Source organism: Trachinotus anak, unplaced genomic scaffold (genome assembly GCF_046630095.1).
Source record: "Trachinotus anak isolate AG129_WGS33_773 ecotype Australia unplaced genomic scaffold, CSIRO_AGI_Tana_v1 ptg000013l, whole genome shotgun sequence".
Taxonomy (NCBI): domain Eukaryota; kingdom Metazoa; phylum Chordata; class Actinopteri; order Carangiformes; family Carangidae; genus Trachinotus; species Trachinotus anak.
Window position 1 is genome coordinate 15,960,288 of NW_027273864.1, and position 27,426 is coordinate 15,987,713.

The window sequence follows — 27,426 nt, forward strand, 5'->3', positions numbered from 1 at the left end:
TTATCCCCTTCTTAAAAACATTGATTTTTTTTTTTTTTGGTGCATTTGGAAGAAAACCTGAAAATAAGTTCACTAAATGTCATAAACATTGAAGGTGAAAGTACATAATCAGCTCAGGATATAATAAATCAAGCTTCAAGAAACAAACTCAGGGTCCCATCCACACATAACAACAGACCCTGGAGTGTTTTCACCTGTATGTCCTTACCTCATGGCAATCTAACTTAATTTAATTTAATCGAGTCATCATTTCAACTTTTTTGAGTAGGCTACTGGCTGGTTTCTGGGTATTTTGGGAAATAATGAAATTTTCATTCATAATGGGGATCATGGAAGTACTAAAAGGCATCTGAGAAAGTCTGATCCAAACTGTTTTCTCTCTTACGTTTATGACTTAAGAACAGGTGAAATTCATACATACAAAATACATGTGTACATGAGACTACATAACTTGTTAATACACAATGTGTGGACCTTGTTTTAAAGTGAAAAAAGAAATCAAAAATCCCCTAGAAGAAACCTATGCAAGTTTTTGCCTTGAGAGGGTTAATAGAGCTGCTGGTCATCTGGGTAGAGTCTTACCTTTTTGCAATTTGACTTTTATTTATTTATTTATTTATTTATTTCTATAAAATCAGTGTTAACAGTGACATTGCATTTTCTGAAACACGTCGCACGGCAAGGTGATAGCTTACATCCACATACTCGGTGTTGATGCACCAACTGTATGAATACGCCTACGTTTCCCAGACTGCAGTGCGCCATCGCGGACCCCGCCCATTCCTCTCCCTAACTTTGGTCTGGTCGACTTTCTGTTTTGCAGTGATTTGATTGCTTGGTCTCTGCTATGTGATTTGACTCGGACACACCTCGCTCTGCACCACCACAACCGTCCTTTTCATCTTCGTCCTCGCCGACTGGGAGCTTCTTTCGGCGGCGTCTCCGTCGCTCTCCGTGGGTAGAAGATGTCCGCTGGCTTCTCCGGGCCAGAGCCAGTTTAGGAAGATCTTTTCCCACGGAGCCTCATCAGGAAAACACCGACGGGTTTTGTCCTGTTTGGGCCGTTGTCATTAATTAAGAGGCAGTTGTCAAAGTCGGGCAACATCTTTATTTGTTTTAGCACGGAGCTTTATGGCGGTGGACCGGTTTGCGGGGCCGTTGGTGCGAAGTTAAGAGGCTATGTGTGCCGTGCCAGGCCAAGGCGAGGACGGGCAGGAGATGTCTTCTGGCTAGCAGCGCTAACCTCATCTGGACTTCAAAACACGCATTACTTAGCACATTAGTCAGTCGTCAGCTCACCAGTTCGCATCATTTGGTTATTTTTAACACACTCCTCAGTTTGCAGTCGGTCGGTTTTAACCAGACGACAGCAAACAAGATGCCGAAGAAGCGGTAACTGAGCTAACTTCAGTCAACAACAGTTAAGTTGACTTGCAGCCGGCGCGCTTCGTCCAGCTAGCTAGCTGTGCACCAGGACAGCAAGAGCCAAATGCCCAGCCCTTATTCAGTGACACAAGAGACTGCAGGACTGCTTTCTGTCCACTACTAACACTAATGTTGATGATAGGTTAAAACTGACCGCAGGTAGTGAATTATTTAACAACGCCAAGCAGGTGGGCGGACAAACATGACTACTAACTAACCAGCACATACAGAAAAAGTTGAGACAGCAGGACTGTTTTGTGGAAGTGTTTGGCGCCTGCCTAACCCTGTAAGTCACAACAACAACAACAACAACAACAACAACAACAGCTCAGCCCGTTCACCATGGAGGGAAATGTGCAACAACAGAAAACGACTCCTTTAGCCCGGGAGCTGACGAGGATATTTAACAGCTACAACAAACACTCCACACAGCTGAAGAAGAACCTGAAAGAAACTCACACATTCTTCCGGGAAATAAGGCAAAATTACAGCAATACTTGTGCATCAACCATGAGCTCGGACTCGGCTTCTCTGGAGGCAGGTAGGTCTGAACACATGCAGCAGCAACACCTGAACATCCCAGCCCTGCCCTGCACTGAGATGTCACAGTGTTGAAGACATCCTAACTCACATCCATGGCTATTCTTACACTTATGTATCCTGCAGTGACACAAAAATAAAGTTCAAACAAGTGACCACCGCCACTGTGATTTCTCCACCAACACGTAGAGTGAGAAAAAAATGCATTAATTAGGGTTAGGGAAAACTAAAGAGATTAAGCTTCCTTTCAAAAGCATTGAGCCGACTAAGTGCACCAAATATGCTGAGATTTCTGCACTCACTAGCTGGCTGAGGGCAGGGGATATCAGACTCTCATTCTTGTCTTTTGCATTGATTGTACCTTGTGTGTTTGTTTGTGTGTGTGTGTGGACCGGTTAGGTTTGATTTTAGACACAAGTAGCTTTGAATCCATCTTCAAAATGGACAAACCTGTCCTTCCTCTATTTGATATTGTTGAATCACATTTCTCCATAACAAAGACCACTGATGAAGAATGTTTCATAAAATGTTTTTCACTGTTCCACATATCCCAACATTATGTGAGTACTGTGAGCTATTTCACCATATGATTCAACTGCTTATTTCTATGAAACATTGATTAAATGTACAGTAGTGATGGTATGCCAATAAAATATAATGCGTCACATCTACAGGAATGGCTTATTCGATCAGAGCTGCTGCCCTGCGCACAGAGAAGGTCAAATTAATTTTCCTCAATGTTGAATGAACAATGTTAAGCTGAAGATTAGTCATAATCGACAGAAAAATGGGACCATAATGCTGCCTTCCATAGGAAAAGCCAAACACATGTCTTTACCTGCTAACAAGATTCATCTTGTAAATGTTTTGGTTACACTTACTTATCTGGACAAAAATGCAGGTCACATGATGCTGTAGGATCATACAGTACAGTCTGATTTGTAGTTTTTGTAGAGATTATGCAAAGGGTCTGCACTGAATGCACAGTCTATCCATTGCACACAGGTCATGCAGTCAAATGCTCAGCACAAGTCGGACTGAAACAATAGACTTTAATGCATCATGATAGGTCAAGAGGTTAATACTAGTAGTGGAATGCTAGATTAGAGTTAGAGTAAAACCACATGCATGTATGTTAGGAAGAAATGCATATATATATATATATATATATATATATATATATATATATATATGAATATACAGTAGGCCATTACTGCTCTCTCCTCCCTGTTATATAACTCTATTAGTCCGTGACTCAGCATCGTTGAGGATTATCTCTGATACTGCCCACAATAAGTTAAAATTGGTTCTCCTCTCTGTGTGCTCCAAATCTTCGGACTCGATAAGGAAATTATAGCCCAAGGAACAATATTAAGATAGAGATTAATCGCTCTATTATGGAACAGTGGGCTATTGTATATTCTGAGAACGACATTCAGATACAAAGGATAATCTGTCACTCAGTACTCTCTGCTTACAGTGCTGGCCAAGAGTTCCTAAAAACATTCACCAATCCCAGGAATGAACAGCCTTGCTTAGGGTTACTTGTTAAGTTTTAGATAACCAAGTTCTGTTCTCAGTCCACATCTTAACATCATATGCTTCCTTTTGTTCTGTCTGCCCCCCAGGCCAGCTAAGCTGCATCTCTTTCCCAAGCCATGAGGAAGAGTTCCTACGCAACACAGTGGGCGCTGCCCCATACATCCTGGTACTGGGCCAGGACTGTGCTGCCCGCTACCAGCTGCTCAACTGCCTTCTGGGGGAGAGGCTGCTGCCGCTGGGCCCAGAGGCCGGTGAGGCTTGTGAAGGAGTCCAGGGCACTGTCTGCAAGAGGAGGAAGCTGTGTTTCACCCATGGGAGACAGACACGGCTCAGTTTGGCTCTGCCTGGCCAGTATGAGCTAGTGCACCAGCTGGCAGCTAACTGTGGCCGCTGGGATACGGTGCCCCGGGAGGATCTGGAGATCCATGAGGAATGTGAGGACCCAGCTCACAGGCTGGCAGAGCTGGAGATCACCCTGCATCACCCACTGCTACAGGTAGGCCTTAGATACAATGTGAACCTGCTGAATCTGAATTTCATGATGGTTTAGATAAGGAGTAGACATGCAGCCTCTTGTTGTTCTGGTCCTCACTGCCATTGCTTTGTTTTCTCTTCATGAACTTTGACACGTTTACTCAGAGTGTCTGGGTGATCTCACAAAGTTGTTCACTGCGTTATTTTCGGGAAAATATGTAGAATGACGGTAAAATGTGACAGAGGCTTGAATGAAAAATGAGTGTTGTAGTTTTTTGGCTGAAAGTTCCTAAAAGCATGAGAAAAATGAGGTTGGTGAGATCAGATATTTGTGTCAGCACATGTGTAGTTTGTTTTCCAGCTCAAATATGGGGTATATAGGGTATATGGGGTGCATGCTATCACTTTCTGATGTAAGGAGACTCATCTGCTATTAAAAAACTTCATGTGTTCAGTGAATCAACATTGTCAGTTGTTTTTAGATTTAATGGACATATACACAACCATCCTTGTATTTTAGCATTATAGTATTTATGTCACAATTAGGAGAGAGAACTGCAGGCCTGAAACTTGTGCATGGTCCTCCATTTTCTTTGAACATGTCTGTGTAAGAACAGATTACTTGATATCACAATCATCTCTAAGAAAATTCAGCAGTACTTTTTACTGTTTTGTTTGGAAAAACATGTGCAAGTCATCTTGTGATGAACTCCTTTAATTATGACACAGATTTCAGTCATTTTGCCCAGCTCTAAGTGTGTGTTTATTTTTTGTATGGTGGTATTTCTTCCTGTAGCCCTGGATTGATTTCTTTTTTTCTCATTGTCTCTGGTTTGAACTAGCCTCTGCATTCACAAACGGCTTACCCCACAAACAGATTACTGAGGAGAGTTGATTATTTACTGTGTTGGTCAGTGTTTCACTTTACCTGATTTGTGCAACTAGTCAGGAATACATTGTTGTCCAGTCACTGTCCTCCCTTTCAGGTTTTAAGCCCCACTTAAAAACAAACTCACAGGTTTCTGCTGAAATTACATGGAAAAAGGAAGAATTGTAGGAGACAGTGGTCTCGTCATGCTGATCTGCAGCTAGTGCAACATGAAAATCTCAATATGTTGTGGGAGTGAATTGATTTAGCATGGTGTAAGGATTGTAGTCATTCCTTATCATGTGTCGCACGTGGAAATTAGTCTCTAATCGTTTAGGCCAAGGCCCTTTAGCAAGCGTCACACAGCCCCAGAAACTAGGGCTAACTGTGCCTCAGGGCAGCCCACCCGCCCAGCCCCCTTACGTAATGCCACTGGTCTGGTGTGATTCACATGACTGGGTCACGTACAAAAAATCCCAAACCATTTGCTGTGATGAAGTTGCCATGGTTACATCTGATTTCTGGGACACTGGTTCATGTTGTCACAAAAAACATTTTTGGATTTTAGTTATTTGATAGCTGAAATTGGGATTATGGGAGAGTTGTGCTGATGGGAAAATACCTATTCATAACTTTTCTACTAGTGTTTACTTTCATTATGCACATAAACGCATTACATTTTATATATGATAAGTGTTTGAGATGAAAGCACAACAAACAAATGTCAAATTTTGCATCACTCTCCTCGTGGTCTGTTTGTCATTACATTATAAACAAAAAATAGGTTGGTATAGTTGACTCAAGTTGGCCATATGTTTTAAAACTAAGATCCACTGGAGTACCTTATAAAATAAAAGCATAATAGAAAAATAACACTGAAAAGAGAAAGTAGTCAGTATCAGTGGTGGAAGTAAAGACAGTTATTTCACACCCTTGTTCATTGTCCTGTGTAAATGAAAGCCGTGGACCTTTAGTCTCTTAACTGGGTCAAATGGTTTGTGCTCGAGAGGACATCAGAGACTTTGATAGCTGAGTTATAATTCCTAATATCAAACATTTGAATAATATATCTTGGCTGGTGTGATCTTGGGTTTAATGCATTTGAAAATGATTTTTTTAAACTTTTTTTTTGCCCATGTTCAATGAAAATTAATCTACAGCTTGTGATATAGATATGATATAGATATGATATGATGTGATTCATCAGCCAAGCAGTAAAAACAAAACTAAAACCGCCATCCTTTTCTGCTGAATGAATAAGGGATTAATATGTTTAGGTGGGAGTAAATGAAGTCACAGAATTTCTCTGCTCACTGTGGTATTCACACACTCGTGCCATAATCACAGCACCCTGCTTTAGAGGCCAGCAGATGAGAGCCAACTTGCTAATTAGCTTCTCTTCATCTTAACCACACAGTAACCATGAGGACATAAAGGGGGCTAACCTATCGCCACGTTTCTAAAATGCTTTTAGGTACATATTCTGTTATGTTCATTGCCAGTGCTCCACGAGTTCACATAAGACAGTCTGCTTGTTAACAAAGAGCCGTGACATTAGCAGCCACCCTGAAAATATGCTAATAGAAGAAAATACTAATTTCTTAAACGGTCATTTGTCTTGACCGTGTTACTTTGTAGAACTGGGTCAGAAGGTGGCAGCAATGCTAGCTCATTCTTTTTAAAGACATGTAAAACAAAATAGTAACTTCAAAATAGCCCACAAACATTCTGTTGAATGGTTGTTATTGAAAAGGGGGCTGCATTAAGGCAATTCAAACGTTGTATTGATTTTGATTGGTTGTGAACAAATGTTTGCAGGCTATCTTTGTTCCAAAGAGACTGCTCAGATGGGCTTCGCTCTTGTTTCTTGGAGACAGGACTGACTGTCTCCTTTGTGTAGCTCTTGGTAATTTCTGCCTCTTTTCTCTGGCTGTTTTTTCCCCCCATCATGGTCTCTCTCTCTCTCTCTCTCTCTCTCTCTCTCTCTCTCGGTCTCTCTCTCTGTCTGTCTCTCTCTCTCTCTCTCTCTCTGTCTGTCTCTCTCTCTCTCTCTCTCCCTCTCCCTTTCCCTCTCTCCGCCTCTCAAGCTCTCTGCAAGTCTATTTTTGTTAATGTCATTATTTATGTAGGGTTAAGCAAAGCTTTTCACTTCTGTCATTTTTCTGCCCTGTTACAGACATTCCCAAGACCACCACTAATATTTATGTGTCATTATGTGTTCAGAAATAGAAGGAGCATGTGATATGTGTGGATGTGTTTTTTCTTCTTCTGCATTGGAATTCCTTTAAACGTTTTCTTGGTTTGAAAACTCTGATTTCCTGAACACTTTATATAACAGGTTTATAATCTTGCTGTTAAGATGTGGTCAGACATTAAAGGGTCATTTCATCTAAATTGCATAAAACATAATCGATGTGTCTACAGACAAGTAAACTATTTGATTGTTTTTATGGATTCCTCTGTAAAGAGATTACAGATTATATTATAACTCATTTTTGGACTCTTAACAGCAGAAACAAGCTGTGACCACAACACTGACATGTCTTTTATGTGTAAGGCGAGCTTGTTAACAAACAGTTGCCTATTTACACAGATAGGCAGCGGACACTGAAACACATTATCATTTATTCAGAGTTGTGTTTCTGGCCAATATTCACTCTTTTATAGCCTAGATTTTTTTTTTTCTCCACTAACTCCTGGGGAGTTAGTGACTATGTGACTATGTTCACCAGCTAGTCACTAACTTTGTCTGCCCACATTTTGGCACTGAGCAGGTAGTGTACTGTAGGTTTATCAAAACTCTTCTATTGAACCAGACAGCTTCTGCCGCCCAAAATGATACTGATGAGAGCAGTGAGAAGTTGTCAAAACCAAAACAATGAGCTGAAATATGCCGTTAAACTCCTTAGACTTGAGGGGACCTACAGAGCCAGGTGATAATTAATCATGAGTGAAAGCTTTCAAATTACACATACTCATCTTATCCATTGTTATTATAGAGTGCAGTCAGAAAGTCTTCAGTTTTTTCACTTTTTGTTATGTTGCAGGCTTATGCTAAAATAAAATTAAAAAATGAAATGAAGTGTCCTGGTTGTTCCAAACTTCTTCCACTTCAGAATTATGGACATGATTTTGAAAGGCACACACTCGTCTATATGAGGTCTCATAGTGACAATGCATATCAGAGCAAATACCAAGCCATGAGGTGGAAGGAACTGCCTGCAGAGCTCAAAGATAGCATTGTGTCGAAGCACAGATCTGGGTGGGTTACAACATTTTTTCTGCTGCATTGAAGGTTCCTGAGTGGAGACAATAATTCTTAAATGGAAGAAGTTTGGAACAACCAGGACTCTTCAGTGAGCTGGCTGCCCAGCAAAACTGAGCAATGTGGGGAGAAGGGCCTTACTAAGAAAGGTGACCAAGAACGTGATGGTCACTGAGTTTCAAATCTGGTTTCCTCTTGACACAATGTGTAAATTGAGACAAAACAGTTCAATCTTGGTTTCATCAGACCAGAGAATCTTGTTTGAGAGTCCTTTAGGGGATTTTTTTCAAACTTTCACTGAGGAGAAGTTCCCATCTGGCCAATCTGCCATAAAACCCAGATTGGTGTAGTGCTGTAGTGATATTTGTCCTTCTGCAAGTTTATTCCATTCCTTCCTCCTCATGGCTTCGTTTTTGCTCTGATATGCATTGTCCGTTGTGAGACCGCATGTACACAGGTGTGTGCCTTTCCAAATCATGTCCAGTCAGCTGAACAGACCACAGGTGGACTCAAAGTCAAGGTGTAGAAACATCTCAAAGATGATCAAGAGAAATGGCAGACACCTGGGTTAAATTTCAAGTGTTATAATATTTATGTCAATGTGACATTTCAGTTTTTCCTTGTCAATAAATTTACAAACATTCCTAAAATTCTGGTTTGACTTTGTCATTATGCTGTATTAAGTGAAGACTGATGAGGGGAAGAAATGAACTGTTTTTATTTTAGCATCGGGCTGCAACATAACACAATGTGTAAAAATTGAAGGAGGCTGAAGACTTTCTGAATGCACTGTAAAAATAAGTATTGTATCTGTTTTACATTACATTCAACACCAGTCCATTTTCTTCAGTGGCAGATATCTTGGCAAACCTCAAATAAACCCAGTGGTATCCTCCCTGTTGTGTCTACATTGCTGGATTTAACTAGGAGTAAATGTGAAACTGTTTTTGTTTAATATGAATGAACTGTCCCTTTTTCCTAATAATTATCTGTATATAAACCAGTTTGCTGTAAAAAAAAAAAAAAGTAATATTTTTGTGGTTTCGGATCGTCCTCAGGAAGCAAAGGTCATGGTGGTGCCCTGTCCAAGTGTCCAGCCCATAGGAGAGGCCCTAGAAGACTGCACTCGCAATGTGATCCCCATCATACTCTATGCCATCAACCAGGACTCCCTAAGCACAGAGCAGGTGGCTGAGCTGTGGAAGGTCAAAGAGCTGCTCTCCTTTCCAATCTGTTTTGTTCGTATTCCTAACACGGTGCCAGCAGCCTCCCCTGAACCCGGACGCCGTGGGGAGAAGGAAAAGGAGAGAGAGAAGAGTGCCCTCCATAAGCAGTTGCTGTCCCTTGGTTTCCTCAATAGCCAGACAGGAAACTGCTCCTGTGGTGCCCCTACACAGGGGCCCGCCCCAGGTGCCAAGCCCCAGAGCATGCTGGGTGAGACCTTTGAAAGACTGCATCGCTTGCTGGTGCCTTTTGCTCGTCAAGTGCTTCAAAACCAGCAGGTGGAGGCTGCCAACCTGCTTAATGGGCTACATTGTCGCTGTTTAGATCTTTTCATCAACCAGGTTAGAGGATAATGCCTCATAGCACTGTCCATCTGAATGCATGTGATTGTTTTACTGCTTCATACTCATGTGGCAGAACTGCTGGTCTCTTACTTTGACCCACATGCCCCCGAAAAATCACCAACAGACCTTTGTCCTTTCCGCTTCACTTCCCTTCAGGCCTTTGACATGCAGCGGGACCTGCAGATAACGCCCCGCAGGCTGGAGTACACCCGTGAGAAAGAGGGTGAGCTGTTCACCTCCCTTATGGCCATCGCTAACCGTAAACAGGAAGAGATGAAGGAGATGATTGTGGAGACGCTCAGCAGCATGAAGGAGCAGTTGTTAGAGGACGCTGCCAACCTGGAGTTTACAGGTTAGTGAGTGAACAACCTGGACAAATGCCACAAGGCAGGCAAGGTGGTGTATGCAAAATAAAATTGCTCATAAATTTTAACATGAATTACTACACATGAACAGACCAGAGCCATTATTTGATAATAACAGACTGAAAAAAGATCAACAGAGTGATGATAATGAAGAAGTCTGATCAAGCTAGTTTATATCAAAACAGTAGTTCTGTGGTCATCAAGTCAAGTCTGTGCCAATGTTATATGCCAACCTAAAAGCTGCAAAAACAAAGTATGTAAAGTAAAGTAAAACTCATGTTTACAAAGTGGAAAAAAACTGTGGTTTGAGCAAGTATCACCACAAAGATCTGTTAAGCACATCATTATTTTTATTTTGTATATTTCCCCGACTGGGACCTCTCTGTCTGGGCTGTTCCAATTTCGATTCCTTATTTATTTGTTATGATTTGGTATATACAAGCTGATAAATTACTAACTTGTTTGCAAGCTTGTGATTTGATTTGATTCTCTAGGGAACATGTTTTGTAGTAGTTAGTTTATCATGTGCTGTGGTATTAATGTGTTGTGTGTGGTCAGCAAAGAGGATTTATGATTTTCTGTGGCGTTGTCTCTGCTGCTGTCAGGCCAGTGTGTCGTTTTTCATGTTAGCTGTTGAGAGGCCACAGTGTTTATGTTCACAGAATAATTTATGATGGTGGGTTTTGATTCAGTCCAGAGGTGGAGACTGACTTTACTGTGAAAAAGTTTATTTTTTCCCCCAGACTAAGGTCACACTTTGAAGATGTCATTGCATTTTTTTCCCCAAAAACTTTTCACATGACATTCAAATTTTGATATTTTTTGGGTTAGATTAGGCCTTTAATTTATATAATTATGGCAACAGATCATATTTCCTATTCTTGAGATATGCAAATTATGATCTAAGAAGTTTTCTGCATAAAGGATGCATTGTATATAAAATTGGAAAATAAAATAAAATTTGAGTCAGTGGTTTCCCATTTGATTACTCAACAAAGACCACACATGTGCCTTATTTGTTTTTCTCTCTTAAGTTAATAGGAGAGGATTTCCTCTTTATTATGTGTCTATTAAAGAAGAGAGCTGACTCGTGGTACCCACACTGCAACCTATTCAAATAATTTTCACTGTATCTGTTTTCTTTTAGAGTTATGATATTGCTGATGAGTCTAAATGAAGAGCTGACTTGTGTTTACCTGCCATGGTACCTGCCAAAGTTAGTCAGAGCCTGTTTCTTTACTGTCTTAAATGCTGTCCTGTTGGATCTGCAGAGACATGGCTGAGCCAGCTTCATTTCACAATTTGACTCTGTCTTACTCAGCCTCTGACAGAAGCCTCTCATTGGTTATTGTGTTCTTCTTCTTTTGGCGTCTCCACTGAGCATGCTCCAAGAAGCAGGTTTACTGAGTTGTCTGAGTAAACTTAACCACAAGGTTCCTTGTGGATTTCCCTGTGAACAAAGTTTCTTTTTGTGTTCAGTGTTTTCAGTGTAACTCTGTGCGTGTCCCTGAGATTTAACAAACATATTAAATGTATGTCCTTCTTCATAAAATATTTATTTGTTTAAAAAAAAGAAAAAAAATACATCCATGCTTCTTTTTCCCTGCCTTTGTTGGCACATTAGTGTGTTTCTCTGCACATTTCTGCCACCTTTACATCATAGGAATAGGGTGAAACCACTGGGAGGAATGTGCATCGTCACCACTAAACAAAGCTCAATCAATATACCACGATACTACATTACTATATTTTTTTTCCAAAATAAGAATAGTGCTTAGTTGCTGTCTGTGTTCCCTGTGTCACAGGTAAATTAATGTTTAACATAGCAGCAGTTGCTACTGTGTCTGTGCTCTGATAATATTTGATAATTTACATGAGTGAGAGGTGCCTGTTATATAAATTACCCCAATGATCTTTGTCCCGATGCCTGGTCATGCAGACTAAATACAACCCCACCCATGGGACAGGACACAGCGGGTTATGGACAGTTTATGTGCCTGCAGGCAGTGGTCTTCATCTTCTGTCTATACACAAACATTTGCTAAGTGTCTTAACACTCAATTATTTTAATCTATGATACTTCCCTCTGTTTTATGATGCTCCTGTGACCTGATAGATTGCAAGTACTCTGGGATTGCTGTTTGCTAATTGGTTGCGTACGCCACCTATTATCTTAATTAACAATTTTCTTTCAATTGCAGACATCATTGTAACAACTAATGGGGAGCCTGTTTCATCGAAGGAGATCAAATCATGCATCCACCAGATCCAGGAGCTGATTGTGGTCCGTTTGAATCAGGCCGTGGCAAATAAGCTGATCAGCTCTGTGGACTATCTGAGGGAGAGCTTCGTAGGAACTCTGGAGCGATGCCTCAACAGTCTGGAGAGGTCGACCATCGATTCCTCTGTTCACAATATCACTTCCAATCACCTCAAACAGGTGGGCGGTAGTTTGTGAAAAAACAGAAACCTTATTTAGTGTGCAGGTCAAGAAATGTAAAGTGTGCAGATGCTTAAATGTGAGAAGTATGATTGTATTTATTAATCACAGTTATAAGCTTTGTATTTTGTAATAATGATATGAACAGTAATAAGAAAGTTTATTTGTAAACCGCTTTATTAACAAAGTTACGAAGTGCCTTTCAAGGAAAAGAAAGCTGGAGACAGGACAGAGACTTGACTTGATGTCAGCCTTCCTCTAAACGTCCAGATGTGTAGAGGAAAATTTGGGCCTAGAATCTGAGGTAGAAACTGATAAAAGTGTTGGACATTTAAGATGACTCAGCTTTGCTCTCCCTCTCTCTACTATTCATTTAACCATTTAAACTGAAGTGTTAACTAATGGAACCAAAAACAAAGGGTTCAACAGAGAGTCACTTGTTACCAGAACAAATCATCAAATCAAAGATGGTTTTCGAAGAGAGAGGAGTTATGCTTTAGCCTCTGTTACCTCCACTTGGCATCAGTGTCAGAGGCCTCTAGACCGATTAACAACATTTACTAGTGTCTTGACATTTACAGTTTCTTTTTCTCATCTGTCACAGTTGTTAAATGCTGCCTATCATGTGGAGGTCACCTTTCACTCAGGATCTTCTGTCACACGGCTCGTCTGGGAGCAAATCAAACAGGTCAGTGTCTCAAAAATTCAGCCTGAGGAGTTTTAAAATGCATGCAAAATTGTGACTTCTGAAGGGATGGTTATCATTTAACCCTGCTAATGTCCTGTTCTTAGATAATCCACCGGATAACATTTGTGAACCCTCCAGCCATCACTCCAGAGTGGAAGCGGAAAGTGGCCCAGGACGCCATAGAAAGTCTCAGCGCTGCCAAACTGGCCCGAAGCATCTGCTCCCAGTTTAGAACCCGGCTCAACAGCTCCCATGAGGCCTTTGCAGCGTCTCTGCGCCAGGTTAACTTCCTCTCTCTTCTTTGCTGACTGTTTTTCTTTTAGTCCTCATCACTCTTTCAATGCCTTGCCTTTAGTTCTGTGTCCTGTTGCATCCAATAGTTATACCCTCTACAGTTATGATAACATTAAAATTAGAACCCCCTCACTGATGGTGTCCATCTAAAAATTTCCACCGCTATAAAATAGGAGGTAAGATGAGCGTCAGAATCGACATGGTCAGTGAGGATTAAAGCTTAGAGATAAAGCATAGAGATAAAACAATTTTGTAAATGATTAATTGTTTTAGTTGTTTTATCATACAAAAAAAAGTATTGACAGTGTAACTGCTCAAATGTTAATATTGACAGCTTTTTTTAATCCTTTTAAATTGAATATATTTGGGTTTTGGTTTTTCACTTTTTGACAACTGATTAATAAAAAAAAAATCAGCCTTAGTGAGGATGTAATTGCAGTTAGAAGTTTAAACAATTGGGAAAAATTTTGTTCAGCACAGAATATTTAGTAATGTGAGAAACTGGCAGATTAAATTTTCCCTCCTAAGATGCTGACAGACTAAATGACAGTAAAACCTAGCTGGCTGCACCTTTACTTTGAATGGACCTGCAACAGACAGTGAGAGATACTGTAGGTTGAAAAGATGGGTGAAAGATGGCCTTTAAAGTGGTGACTACAGAGAGACGGTGTGTGGTGCATGTGTTCACTGGGTGATGGAGGATGGACCGGCTGACATGTGACAAGACATGATTTACATGATGCCAGCAGCAGTGTTCAGTCGCTTCAGTGTCTAAAAATAGCGGGTTTGTTCAGAACGTCCCGTCTCATACAGTGATGACGCAGTAGCAACTATTCTGTTTGACGAATCAGTGGTCAGCAGTGTTTTCACCTCACCTTTTGGAATCACATGAGCTTGAAGCCCTTGAACACTGAGGGCTGGTAACTGACCAATAGGAACACTGGTAACTTCTTTATGTTTTTATCAAAGTGCTGATGTCTGACACTTCCTTAATAGCTGCAACTCCCTCTGTGAAGTCCCTAACAAATCAGTTTCAGTTAAATTGCTCTGATGATAATCATCACATGACAGACAGTGCGGATCACATCACTGACTACATTTTCATACTCAATATTTTTTTCCTTTTAATTCAGTCACAAAAATACACTGATTAATTGTGGCAGTCTTAAAGAGGGGGGGGGGGGGGTGTTGGGTGTTTTTAAGTTTGGGGCTTTTGATTGGCAGAAATATCCTCATTTCCTTTAGGTATTTGTCTGAGTGAGTTGTTGGATGTAGTGCAAACAAGTCTGATAACATGATCCAAATAAAATAATGTTTTCCTGTCACGTTCTTTTTGGAAATACCAGATTTACAAGTAGAGCGTCTGTGAATGATAGAGCCGAAAACTCTGGCCTGTAGTATGTCAGTGTGCAGGTATGGAGTTATGGAGAAGCTGTTGTGAATGTAAATGTAAATGTAAAGTGTGGATTATTATCAGAGGAATATAAAGCCTTTCTGGTCACGCAGGAATATTAAAGCAGGGCCCCTCATCTGTCCTTGAAAGAATACAAGACAAAGAGCCTGCACTTTGACCACAATCACACCATGATCCCCCAAGTTGAAACAATGGGATGTTAATAGCCTAATAGTGTGTGTTGAGTGAAGTATCTGTGGGCTGGTGATCACAAACCAGTTTGGGTCAAATTTCCAGGCCTTCGTTTTATTTAGTTAAGTCTGCTGTTTCACGTCAGAGACTCTGGGGTCCAGTCCGGACTCTGTTTGTGGCAGGTCAGGTCACAGCCTGCTGCATGGTGCAAACTGTTATACGTCGTAGTTTTTTTGCTCTACATTTTCAGCAAACAGCGTCAGATCCAAACATTGGTCCATAATTGGTTAGGGCATTATTCAGTTTATAGCAGACAAAAAAGGTGAATAAAGAAGAGGAGAATAAAGATCAAATTTGTTCTTCATATGTTTTTATATGATTTTTATGCTTTTTCATTGCTACTTTTGGATTGATCTTAGCTAAAACTGTAACTTTTTAAATTGTTATTATTTTTGTTATCTATTCGTCTGTTCTCAATAAATCAAATAATTGTTTGGTCCGTGAAACATCAGAAAACAGTTAAAAATGTCCATCAGTGACCGGGAGCCTGAGATGTTGTCATCAGATGTTTCATTTTATCCGCCTAACAGGCCAAAACCCAAAGATATTCAATTTACTAGTATGTGTAAGACAAAGAAAAACAATGGAGAGACTGAAACCCCCAAATATTTTGCTCTCTTACTGAAAAATTGTTGAAAATGGCCGCCTGTAATATGTTGTGTAAGTTGCCGAACAATGGTGAATGATCAGATTTGGTATATTTTACTAAGCACTAAATTTGATGACAGTAAAGCTACTAAACCACAGATATTAAGCCATTGGTATTTTACTAATCCAATAATGATTGAAGGAATTTACCACAGAACACAATGTGTACATGTTATTTATTAAATAAAGTTCAGTCAAACCAGAATACACGATGACTCAGCCTGAAAGACAGTGTTGCAGTTCCTTGTGAGTAATCTCTGCAGTTTGTCTGTTCTCATGTTGTGTTCCAGCTGTGCACAAACCAAACAGGAGGAACTTAACCTTGTGGAAGGATTGTACAAAAACAGCTGCAAAGACAGGCATCCATTTTAAATCTATCAAGGAGCAACTATGTGTTGACCCAGAACATTAAAAAGTCTTGACAAATGACAAGATCGCTGCAGAGGTCAATGCAGCTGGCCTTTTAATGATGTAGCTAGGGAGCCTGGAGGGCACAGTGGTCTTGACGAATGTTGTGTACTTCCCTGTATTTCTTGAAAATGGCAAGCATATAGTTCATGCTTGGCTTTCATAGTGTGTTGTTATTTTGTTTTACAGAGAAAACAGTTTTAACAGTGAAAGGGTCACGAGTCAAAGTTAAATAATTGTTAACAAATGAGACCAGTCTTCTATCAGCGGCTGTTCACAGCTCTTAACGCTCACCATCAGATGTCATGTGTTGGTGCTTGCAGCTGGAGGAAGGGCACACAGGGCGTCTGGAGCGCACTGAGGACCTGTGGCTGCGTGTGAGAAAGGACCACGCCCCTCGGCTGGCACGCCTGTCTCTGGAGAGCCGCTCCCTGAGGGATGTGCTGCTGCATGGTGAGTCACCACCAAATCCTCCCATTGTTGACACACAGGGACAAAACTACACTTGCAGGCTGCACACATGTTCCCCCAAAAATGTGCTTGTTAAAAGTTTCTGTAAATTGTATCTTTTGCACATGGCCATTATAAAAATGCACAATATATCAATAAATGTCATATAGTTTATTTCAAAAGTTTACCTACCGTACACAAGGTGTCTCCTACTTCACTGTTAACGTCTTAAACTGTGGTTTAAGGCGAGGGGGATTTTTAAGAACATTAGAAAGTAAATTAGAGAGACACCGAGACAGACCAACAGTATTAAACCTTGTCAAACTAATGTTCAAACTCAAGCTTTATTTTTGTTTTTAACTCTGAAACCATGTGCACACATTTTTTTTCCACTTTGAGGTAAAAAAAAAATTAATGCAATTTTTATTTTTTTTTTCTAACAGGCAAGCCAAAGCTTGGGCGAGAGTTGGGTCGGGGCCAATATGGAGTTGTATACTTGTGTGACAGTTGGGGAGGACACTACCCGTGTGCCTTAAAGTCTGTGGTACCGCCTGACGATAAACACTGGAACGACCTGGCTTTAGAGTTTCACTACACAAGGTGAGTGACTTAGAGTGAGTGTAAGGAAAAAAACATCACACACACACACACACACACACACACACACACACACACACACACACACACACACACACACACACACACACAACAACAACAGCTGCTTTGGTTTGATCTCAGCAGAGATCCTGTTTGTCTCAAAGTCATTTTAATTCTTAACAGCAAACCGCTGCAGGTGTAAAACTCAATGCTCATCAAAGTTGGTGGTGCATTTTACTGACACTCAGGTGAGCATGGGAAATTTCAAATGGCTCGAACAGGTTCAGAAGAAGCTGCATTTTTCACGTTTTATTGGACACGACAGTTGTGTTGTTCTTAAAGTAAAACTCCACCCAGTTTATATAAAATAGTTTTGACTGTTGAGGCCTTGAGGCTGTTCTGTGCACAGGTCAACCTATTGTTGGCAGTGACAGTGACTTGTTAATGCTTGTCAGCTCTAACTGTCATAAATCTGTAAAGCTGTGCTGCGGCTGAGTCAATGTAGACAAACAAGGCTTACATTAATATTCTGAGGCTTCAAGATAACAAAAACTGTTTGGTTTTTTTTTTTTTTTTTGAGATCACAAGACTAAAATATTTTATTTTCCTCCCCCTCTCTTTGCCTGTGTGTTGCTTCAGGTCCCTGCCCAAGCATGAGCGGCTCGTCGACCTGCACGGCTCTGTAATTGATCACACCTACGGAGGCGGCTCCAGCATCGCCGTGCTGCTAATCATGGAGCGGCTCCACAGGGACCTCTACACAGGCTTGAAGGTGACTTGATAATCCAGTGAACAGAAAAAGAGATGTATTACTGTTTTATTGGTAAAGTATTACAATCTCCCATCTCTCACTCTGCCTGCCTTCATTTTCTCTCTCCCCTCTGTCCTAATGTCCTAGGCTGGTTTATCACTGAGGGAGAGACTTCAGATCGCACTGGATGTGGTGGAGGGCATCCGCTTCCTGCACAGTCAGGGGCTCCTCCACAGAGACATAAAGCTAAAAAATGTTCTGGTGAGTTCAGATCAACTATCAGTTCAGCACACATACAGTCTGTGACTGTGGAGGTTTTCTATGTGTAAAAGCTGTATCACAACACTTTATATAATAGATTTGTAGGAATGCACCAAACACTGACTGCAGCTTTTAAAACATCAAAATGTTTATCTTTGTCAGCATTATTTTTATTGCTCTTATTTGCCTGTTTTTGTGAACTTGCATCAACTGTCAAATAAACTAATGTGGTCAATTATATAAAAATCAATGAAGTATCTGTAGATTAATGTTTTACTCCAGGACTCCTGTTAAGATTCACTCAGCTGAAAAAACAAAAACTTTACAAAGCATTACAAACAAAACAGTGTACAGTAACAGCACAATGTCCAAGGGTTGCAACAAAACACTAGCCTATCAATACCGTCTTACAATTGAGAGCTAAGTTTGGTTGTTTGTGTTTTAATGTTTTTAGACCTATTTTGAGAGATTGATAATTTAACTAATCTAACTTTATTTATTTGTGCCTGTTTCAATTGCACTGCACTATGCTGATGATAAACACTCTTTCCTTTCTTTCTGTGTATGCAAACACCCTGGGAAATGACAAATAAGTGTCAATAGGCACAATAAGTACCTGTAGAGGGTGTAGATACAAAATAAGACGGTCTGGTGGATAATTTAGATGAATGAATATAATATTTTTCATATCTGAAAATCGGAAATAAAATTGATCTCAAAGTAAATGCTGTCTCAATCAAATAGCACCCATTGAGTGTCACATAGACCAGAGTGTTTGCAGCTGCCACATTTAATTCTTACATCTGATATGCAGCTTTTTTCTTTTCTACCTGACCAAACAAGCTCTCCATAATCTCTGTTCTTGTAGTTGGACAAACAAAATCGAGCAAAGATCACTGACCTCGGCTTCTGCAAACCAGAGGCCATGATGTCTGGTAGCATTGTAGGAACTCCCATCCACATGGCTCCAGAGCTGTTTACAGGTATGATTACTGAGCAGTCACACTGTCGATAATTACATCATGAAGCAACTGCTGACGTACAACTTCAAACTGTTAAATTGGTCAGAAATGTCTGAAAAAACAGGCACATTTAACTAAACAATGTTTATGTCACATTCTACCTTTATTTGCTTAGGAGTACGAACTTCAAATGACCTTTAGGAATCTGTCCTTACATCTTATGTAAACCTTAAACCTAATTGTGCAGAAATGTTTCTTAATCAGTCTTCTTAAGGTTCCCTCTTCTCCTGACAGGAAAGTATGATAACTCAGTGGATGTTTACGCCTTTGGGATCCTTTTCTGGTACCTCTGCACTGGTTCAGTAAAACTCCCAGAAGCCTTTGAGAAATGCTCCAGCAAGGACCAGCTCTGGACAAACGTTAAGAAAGGTAAACAACACTAAGGTCGAAAAAAAAACAACTGTTGTTGCCTTTACTTCTGGTCTGTTTCATGATCACACAGACAAAAGAACCAAAAGCAGTGAACACGACATTAAACAAATTCATCCCGCATCATCAGTGTTAAATGGACTCGCACAGAGAAATCAAATGCAAGTGACACTTTAATGCTTCTAAAGTGTTGGTTAATATTCTCTGGAGTCACAGATCCATGAAGAAATAATTGATCATAAGCATTAGTCAAAGCTGCAACTTGACCCTTATGTAATGAATAATAACAAAAGTAATGAATAGTAACAGAGTGAAAAAGAAGCAGCCTGTACTGACATATTTCGGGGCACACTGTGGGAACTTTACGTCGCTCCCGTCACTCCTCACTCCCACCCCCTCACAGACTGTAACTCTGTTTGTAGTCGCACTCACAGCTGATCGAAGCACCCTTCTTTGAGGTGCAGGGAATAAATACAGCAGTGAGCTGAGGAACTTCCTCTCTCAGGGGGAAGCGGAAGCTGTCGTAACTTTTCGTAACCATAGTTACTCCCAAATAAAACTTATCCCAAGCTCCTTTAGTGGTATTTCTTCTTTTTGTAATCATTGTCTCATTTTTTGACTCTGATGTTTTTAAGCTGCTTGGTTTTTGCGGCAGTCCCTGCAGACACACAACACCTCACAATCAAATGAACATGTCTACATGTTGTAGAGCAGAGAACAGGATTTTTGATCCGAGCTACAATGTAGATGAACCTTTAGGCTGTTGACCTCAGTATGACAATATTAAATGTCTATCTTAGTTTAAGAAGTTAACAAATAAATGTTTGTGTGGGTAGTCGCACAGAACTATCATTTGTACCTGTGGGAAATGAGTGCACATCATCACTTGTATAGATCACCTCAAAAATTGCTTCCTTGACATTTCACGGTCAGAAGATGGATTTAATAGCAGTTTAACTTTTGAATTGTTGCTACAATCACAAACTCCTGTGGTCGGCCTTCTTGCTTTCACATCACAAATGAGATGTACCAAAGTGATTTGTGACGGTTTTGGTCTGGTTGTTTCGTCAACACCAGAGTTTGATTGACAGCTCTCACACCAGCCCAAATGAACTAGACTAAATAAATGAACTGAACGAATAAACCAGTGTTTGTGTCTAATGCTCAGTTGTTTGTGTTTGTATGCGTTTGCCTGCCAGAGACTCACTGTTGTCGTCTCCAGGTGCCAGACCAGAGCGGCTGCCCATTTTCGACGAGGAGTGCTGGCAGCTGATGGAGGCCTGCTGGAACGGAGACCCCTCCCAGAGGCCCCTGCTTGGCATTGTGGAGCCCAGCCTGCAAAGCATTATGGTCCGACTCTGCAACTGCGGTTCTGAACAGAAAAGCAGCAGCCTCGAGGACTCAAACTAAAAACACTCCAGACAAACTAACACGTGTGATAGGAATTGTGATCAGAAAAGTATTTTTGTTGTATTTATGAAGGGCTGAACAGAGAACTTGTGAAGAACAGGCCACTGTTGAAAAGTGTCCTCCTTGTTCACAGTTGTTGGATTTACATTATTTATGAGGAAGTGATACAGACCAGAAGTTTGCAAATATGTGTGTTTTATTGTTTGTCCTGTGTGTATTTGTATACAAACTCTACAATACGCTTATGTAGCTGCCGTGCTAATCGCTACTTGGTCATAGAATTGTAACTAGATGCAAACTGTTTTAAAAAGTAGTCCATTCCCAGTATTATGAAAAAATATAAATATATAAAAGATTGATTTTAGATTGTATTTAAACTGAACATTTCTGCATCTATACAATACATTTTTTTTAATAAAATGATCTGTTACAACAAATGATATAAGCTATTATTAAGTTATTTCAGCGTTTGTCTGAGGAAAGAAAGTGTTAACAGTACTTTCTCAGTGGTGAGTCAATCTGTGACGCAGCATTGTCTTCTCCCAGCTCTTCTTCAGTGGTTGCATGTGCCCACTGGCCGACCAGTGAGTGATTTCTTTCTTTACCTTGATATCTGTCTTGATGTTTAGAGGTCTGAGCAGATAGAATTTTTCAGTAAATCACAAGTCAAAAAAAAAGCAAACATTAGGTTTATTTTTTTCTCTTTATTCTAATTTTGTGCAACAGAAATGTTTTTTTTTTTTTTTTCTTTTTTCCATGCAGCCCTTTGCGGTGGTCAGTACCTATGTTGGTAATCACTGCTGTAAATCACAAATTGTGGATGTGGCACATTTTAAGAAGTTTAAAATTGTAACATAAGTTTAGGAAACATTTTGTTGGTTAACTTGCAACAAAATGTCAGTGTGTCCAGTGCAGTATGATGGCCAAGCGGGAGAATTTCAGGCCCCCTCTACAGTGTTAGTTCATTTTTTCTGCTGTAATATCTAGTACTGAAACTTACTGAATTGGGGATTTTACTATTTAATTGTTAAATAATAAGTTCTCAGTGGCATATTAATTATTTATCAAGTAGATTTTTTGTTATCGTTAAGGACTAGTTGATGTTAACCAGTTAAGCAGTTAATGACCCAGTAACGAAAGTAAAGTAATTATTTGCAACTCTCTAGTAGCATTAATGCTTTGTGAGAGAAGTGTTTGTATAAAATTATTGTTTGTTATTTGTTTGTATAAAATTATTGTGTTTTCATTTCAGAACAAGGTGAAGGTCAGTAGACTGGGTAACCTACAGTGTGCGACCTGGTTAGTGATAAAAAGGAAATACAGGTAAGCAGCATCAGCACCACCTAGTGGGTTTCTTTACGCCTCATTCTGCTCCGTGATTGTAATATCCTGAAATAATGTGAGCAGGGTCAGATCTGTTTTGACAGAAGCAACACTACTGACGGCTCACTGCAGACAACAACACTGACCACTGACTCACAACACAAAGTCCTGCTCATATACAACCAGAGTATGACTGAAAATCATTCAGTGGACTTGAGACCTGCTTGACAAACACTGATAAACTTGACTTGAGACAGATGAGTCAAAACACAACGACTTGACTTTTTTATTTAAATATTTGTTTTTGAAATATGATTGAAATATGAAATGTGATTTCTAGTGATGCCTGCAAACCAGCTATAAAGGGGAGGGGCTAAGTCCAAAATTATTGCAGGAGGAAAGAGAACATAGCACCAAAATGTAAAGCGTTCTTTCACGGCCTACGTCCCATCCTTCCACCAAGTTTGGTGCAAGTTCAGTACTTTTTGCTGACAAATAAACAGACATGGGTGAAAACATAATCTCCTTGGTGAAGGTAATAATAACACTATAATAATAACCGTAGCAGTGGGTGACTTGTAGTCACAGACTCTAAATTCCTACAGAATGTCAAATATCAGTTATTCAGATTTATAAGGTGTAAGCAGCTGCAGCAGTTTTTATTAATGTTGAAAATAAAACTACACTTCTCATGACCACTGTCTTTTAACTGATTTAAATGTGGAAACTGGGGCAGATGACCGGAGGACTTACTCCCACCACTGCTGACGAGAATTTTCACAAATACAACTTAAACACATTAAAATGTTTGTTTTGTAAATGATGTAAACCACAAATAACTGCATGGATATTTAATATTTTAGTCCAGATTTAAGAGCATTTTGGAGAGCTCAAAAACTACTACTCCTTTTTGCTAATGGTATTCTTTTAAACAATAAAAAAGTAAAATGTGTATTTTATCTAATGAAATGGCCCATTAAATCACAAATTATTTAATATCTGTAATGACGGCAACACATTTATCATGATTTAAAAATCCTTTTATCTGTGTGACTTGATTTGAAGATGAGGCTCTAAAACTACAAAGTCAGATATCAAATGTGTTTCCACAGGATGTGAGATTCTACTCACATCAAACCGTTGTGTTGCTGGCATGCAGCTTAAAAATGAACTAAATGACACTGTCATACATCTTTCATGTCTCTCCCTGCTGTAGCTGAATCTTTCATCTGTTTCATTCACTTTGGCTGAACCCTCTGAACATAGGAGGGTGGCCTCCTGTGTTCTTCATAAGAATATTGGGGATTAAAATATTTACTCTCCAGTAAAAAGCTTCTGATGTCTCAGTGCACATTACAGTGTATCTTTGTTAGCATATTTGCAAAAATATCAAGCAATTCTTTTAAGTTAAAAAAACAGCTGTTCCCTCTAATTGAAAGTCAAAATAATATCAATTAGAATATTGATATTCTAATTTTAACACTAATTTTAAAACTTCAAACTCTTCTATGGTTTATTAAAACTTCAAAGTTGGTGCACAACATCTTTGGACTTGCACATGTAATTTTCATCATTTGTTTGGGAGAGTGGATACAATTTTACAGAAAACAGCTCACAGCCACCACTCAAATCAAAATCATTCGATGTATGAGTACATTGTTTCTATTTAGCTTTAGCTAAATAAATGCTAAGAAATATAAATCAAACTTTTTTCCCTTTTTATACATGTATAGATGGAGCCTGGTTTGATTTTTGCAACTACAATTCATTCTTTTATTTTCACTGCAACAGGCCATTTTTCAGCAGGAGCATTAAAGGTTAATTTGGTCTTATTTGGCTTTCTGATATGTTCCATGAATGATAGACTTAGTCTTCATGCACGCTTAGCTTAGCATAAAGACCGAATCAGAGGCAATTAGCTAGCCTGGATCTTCCCAAGGTAACAAACTCCGCCTTCTTCTTCTTATTTCAACTTAAAAATAAAATTGAAAGGCCTTTAAAATTGATTTAAATTTTTTTTTCTTCTAACAGCAGCTAATTAAATTTCGCTTGTCATGTTAATTCAATTTATTGAGATGAGTGACCTTCAGCACTTAATTCATTCAACTCATCATTTCAAATCAAAACACTTCAAGTTACTTTGAAACTCATGTTTTGAGGTGACCTGATAGCCAAGTGGTTAGGGTGCATACCACCTGAACACATATGCTCGAAGCTCTTTGCTCATATATTTATATAAAGAAAATTAGAAAAATATATAGTTGATTCCCCTAACTTCTCAGACTCTTTATATTTTGTCCAGATTCAACAAACAAGATATAACATGTTGATTGGTGAGCTTTTAATGTGCTTTTGAGGGGAATTTCCTCTTTTTCCAGTCTTTGTGCTAAGCTAAGCTAACCAGCATTATCTTCATACTTGCCCTGAGCATGGTATCAGTGGTCCCCATGAACTCTCCACTCTGTGTCATCTGAAGTGAACAAGTGTCAAACGTCTGCTTTAAGCATCAACTACAAGTTAACAGATTAAAATGAAATTAATCCAGTAAACAGGCTGATATTTCCATGATAAAAATTTAAAAAGCAATGTTATTTTCCTTGGCAGTGATAAAAGACGTGAGGTAAGATGGAAATGGTAGAAAACAGTTTAATCAGTAAAAACAGGAGCGGCAGAGTAAAAGTAACAATCCACTGTTGGGATACCAGAGTTGATATGATTGACCTGGTAGTGCTGATTCTCATGGCATGAAATGTATACATGAAATTCATATGGTTGGTAAAAAAAAAAAAAAAAATGGCATCCTCAAACATCACATCGATTTGACTGAATGTAACAGAGTAAATTCCTAAAAACAGAGTCTGAATGTGTGAAGGAAGTTTACATATTTACTTACATTTAAAGATATGTTTTTGATTCATTTACAGGCCACTCTGTACAGTAGAAATGGATTACAGCTCAAATAGTATTACAGCACACATTTGCATGTATTTCATTATTTTACAAAAGACAAAAGCTCCATAGCTAATCTATAAAATACAGCTGTTTAGTCACTGAACTCGAACAAATTTGTTCATCCCTCAGATGAATCGATGAAAAATGAGAGCACTTTTAACGTCCATAAAAAATGCGCTCCCATTGATTTACAAAAAACAAACAAAAAAAGGATGTATCAAAAGTCCTTTGAGTCCTTTGTCCTTTTTAGCTCTACACATGCAGGTTTACCCCTCGAAGGCCGAGCAGTCTCTCCAGTTGTTGCCTCTGGAAACATCCTTCGTTAGTGAGAAGTAGCTTATACGGAGCATCAGGCAGATATGACGATTTGAAGAGCCTCTCTGCGTCTGCGAACGACCTGCACTTGATCGTTCTGTGCCTCTTGGACATTTCAGGCATGTAAAACAACTCAATAACCTGAGTCTGAACTCATCAAACCTCAGACTGGCACAAACACGAACGGCTCCAACAGTAACATAAGCAGGCAAACCAGACAAAGTAGCAAGAAAGACAAAGTAGCTATGCATGAAAAAGGAATATCCCTGAATGTTTGCAAGTCTACAACTAAATGACCCACCCCAAAAAAAAAAAAAAAAAAACATGACCTCTTTATTGTTCCACAGTCTTCAAAACAAAATATATACCCAGGAACAAAAAAACACTACAAAAAAAGTCAACTGCCAACAAATCTGAGCAGTAAATAAAAAGTGCATTGCTTCAAGTATGTAAACAAAATGATTTCTTTAAAGGGAGAGTGAGACTCATGTCAGTGTGCGTGAGCCTGGGCCAGTGCAGTGACTCCTGAGGTTTGGCACACATATATGAACACACACACACACACACACACACACACACACACACACCCACTCTCTCTCTCTCTCTCTCACACCTTCAGAGGATCTTGATGACGAAGGGGAACTCCTCCTTTTTCCACATTGTTTTTTTTTTTTTTTTTTTAAAGGGGAAGTCCTGTGCTCCCTGTTTGCAGTCAGCGTTCAGGAAGGAGGCTCTATTACCTGCAAAGACACACCCCTCCGTCAACGCGGTCACATGGCGGTGTTGCAGTGGCTGCTGGGAAAACAGGATGGTGCATGGAGGAGGACGATGATGATGAGGATGAGGAGGATGGATGGAGAGGTGTTGAAGACAAATGAGGCGCAAAACAAGAAAGAACACAAAAAAAAAAAAACACGTGAGGCAATGAAACTCTCTCACACACTCACTCACACACACACACACACACACACACACACACACACACACACACACACACACACACACACACACACACACACACACACACTGTGAGGGGTGACAGATGCTAAAATGATGCACCAATCTGAAGACAGTTGCTGTGTCTCAATTCTTACTTACTTCCATACTCACAATTGCTATTTTAAGTGCACAAGCGCCGAGTATGGCAACATGCAGTGCACTACAAGTACCCGCGTGGTGCTCTCCATGGTCAAAGAGTTGACTGTAAAACAAAGCACACTTCCCCCTCAACAGTCACCATGTTGGCTGCTTAGTGGAAGGGGAGGAACCACCAACATATTTTCAAACTTGTGAAAACATCGACTGAGCAAGGAGGACACATTGTCGGTGCTGGTGGCCGCCTAATGTCCATGTTGCATGACACAGGAGCAATGTATGGGGAAGTAAAAGATTCATTTTCAAATCAAGTGAGGACGGCGGGCCGCAGGCAGGCGACAGTAGCTGTCACCTGGTGCAGTCATCATTTCTGGTGAGTGCACAACGGCAGAGTTTGATTTGGGGCATCACTACTCTGTTGGAAGTCACGCACCATGCCAGTGGGTATGCTGAGTACACAGTGTACTACATGTGAGTGTACTGACTGAAGTATCCGATTTGAGACACAGCAAGTGATCCTGATTGTTTCTGAATTAATCAGAATCAGAGCTTCATGGGATAAAATTAAAGAATAAAAATCTATGATTTTTGGAAAGAGAAAAGGGGCAAAGAAAGTTGATTAGTGAACTATAATTTATGTTTTTTTCTGCTCTATTTCAAGAAGTGTGTTTCAAAGTGGCTTTGATATTTGCCTTTAAGAGACACAACATG

At 39.8% G+C, this 27,426-nt stretch overlaps 2 protein-coding genes across 5 annotated transcripts in view; one reads left to right on the plus strand and one right to left on the minus strand.

Moving 5' to 3' along the window:
* Positions 1-758: 758 nt before the first annotated feature.
* Positions 759-21,467, plus strand: dstyk (dual serine/threonine and tyrosine protein kinase). Its single transcript, XM_071493684.1, has 14 exons — positions 759-1,966; positions 3,594-4,003; positions 9,173-9,679; positions 9,839-10,034; positions 12,249-12,487; positions 13,092-13,175; positions 13,280-13,456; positions 16,494-16,623; positions 17,064-17,220; positions 17,857-17,989; positions 18,116-18,229; positions 19,098-19,212; positions 19,486-19,620; positions 20,843-21,467. The coding sequence occupies exons 1-14, from the start codon at positions 1,768-1,770 to the stop codon at positions 21,028-21,030; spliced, it is 2,784 nt and encodes a 927-aa protein (XP_071349785.1). The 5' UTR covers positions 759-1,767; the 3' UTR covers positions 21,031-21,467.
* Positions 21,468-25,078: 3,611 nt separating this feature from the next.
* Positions 25,079-27,426, minus strand: part of celsr2 (cadherin, EGF LAG seven-pass G-type receptor 2) — a 61,379-nt gene continuing 59,031 nt past the window's right edge. For 2 of the 4 annotated variants that reach the window (XM_071493680.1, XM_071493679.1), the window contains exon 34: positions 25,079-26,415. In XM_071493680.1, the coding sequence (XP_071349781.1) occupies positions 26,391-26,415 (25 nt within the window). In that variant the 3' untranslated portion in view covers positions 25,079-26,390. The remainder of the gene's footprint in view (positions 26,416-27,426) is intronic. The other 2 variants (XM_071493683.1, XM_071493682.1) reach the window with 2 other exon arrangements.

Bases quoted from the DNA above. Each gene is read 5' to 3' on its own strand.
- dstyk (XM_071493684.1), top strand. From the start codon at position 1,768: ATGGAGGGAAATGTGCAACAACAGAAAACGACTCCTTTAGCCCGGGAG. The intron at 17,221-17,856 runs GTGAGTGACTTA...GTGTTGCTTCAG, and splicing joins TTAGAGTTTCACTACACAAG to GTCCCTGCCCAAGCATGAGC. The intron at 18,230-19,097 runs GTGAGTTCAGAT...CTGTTCTTGTAG, and splicing joins TAAAGCTAAAAAATGTTCTG to TTGGACAAACAAAATCGAGC.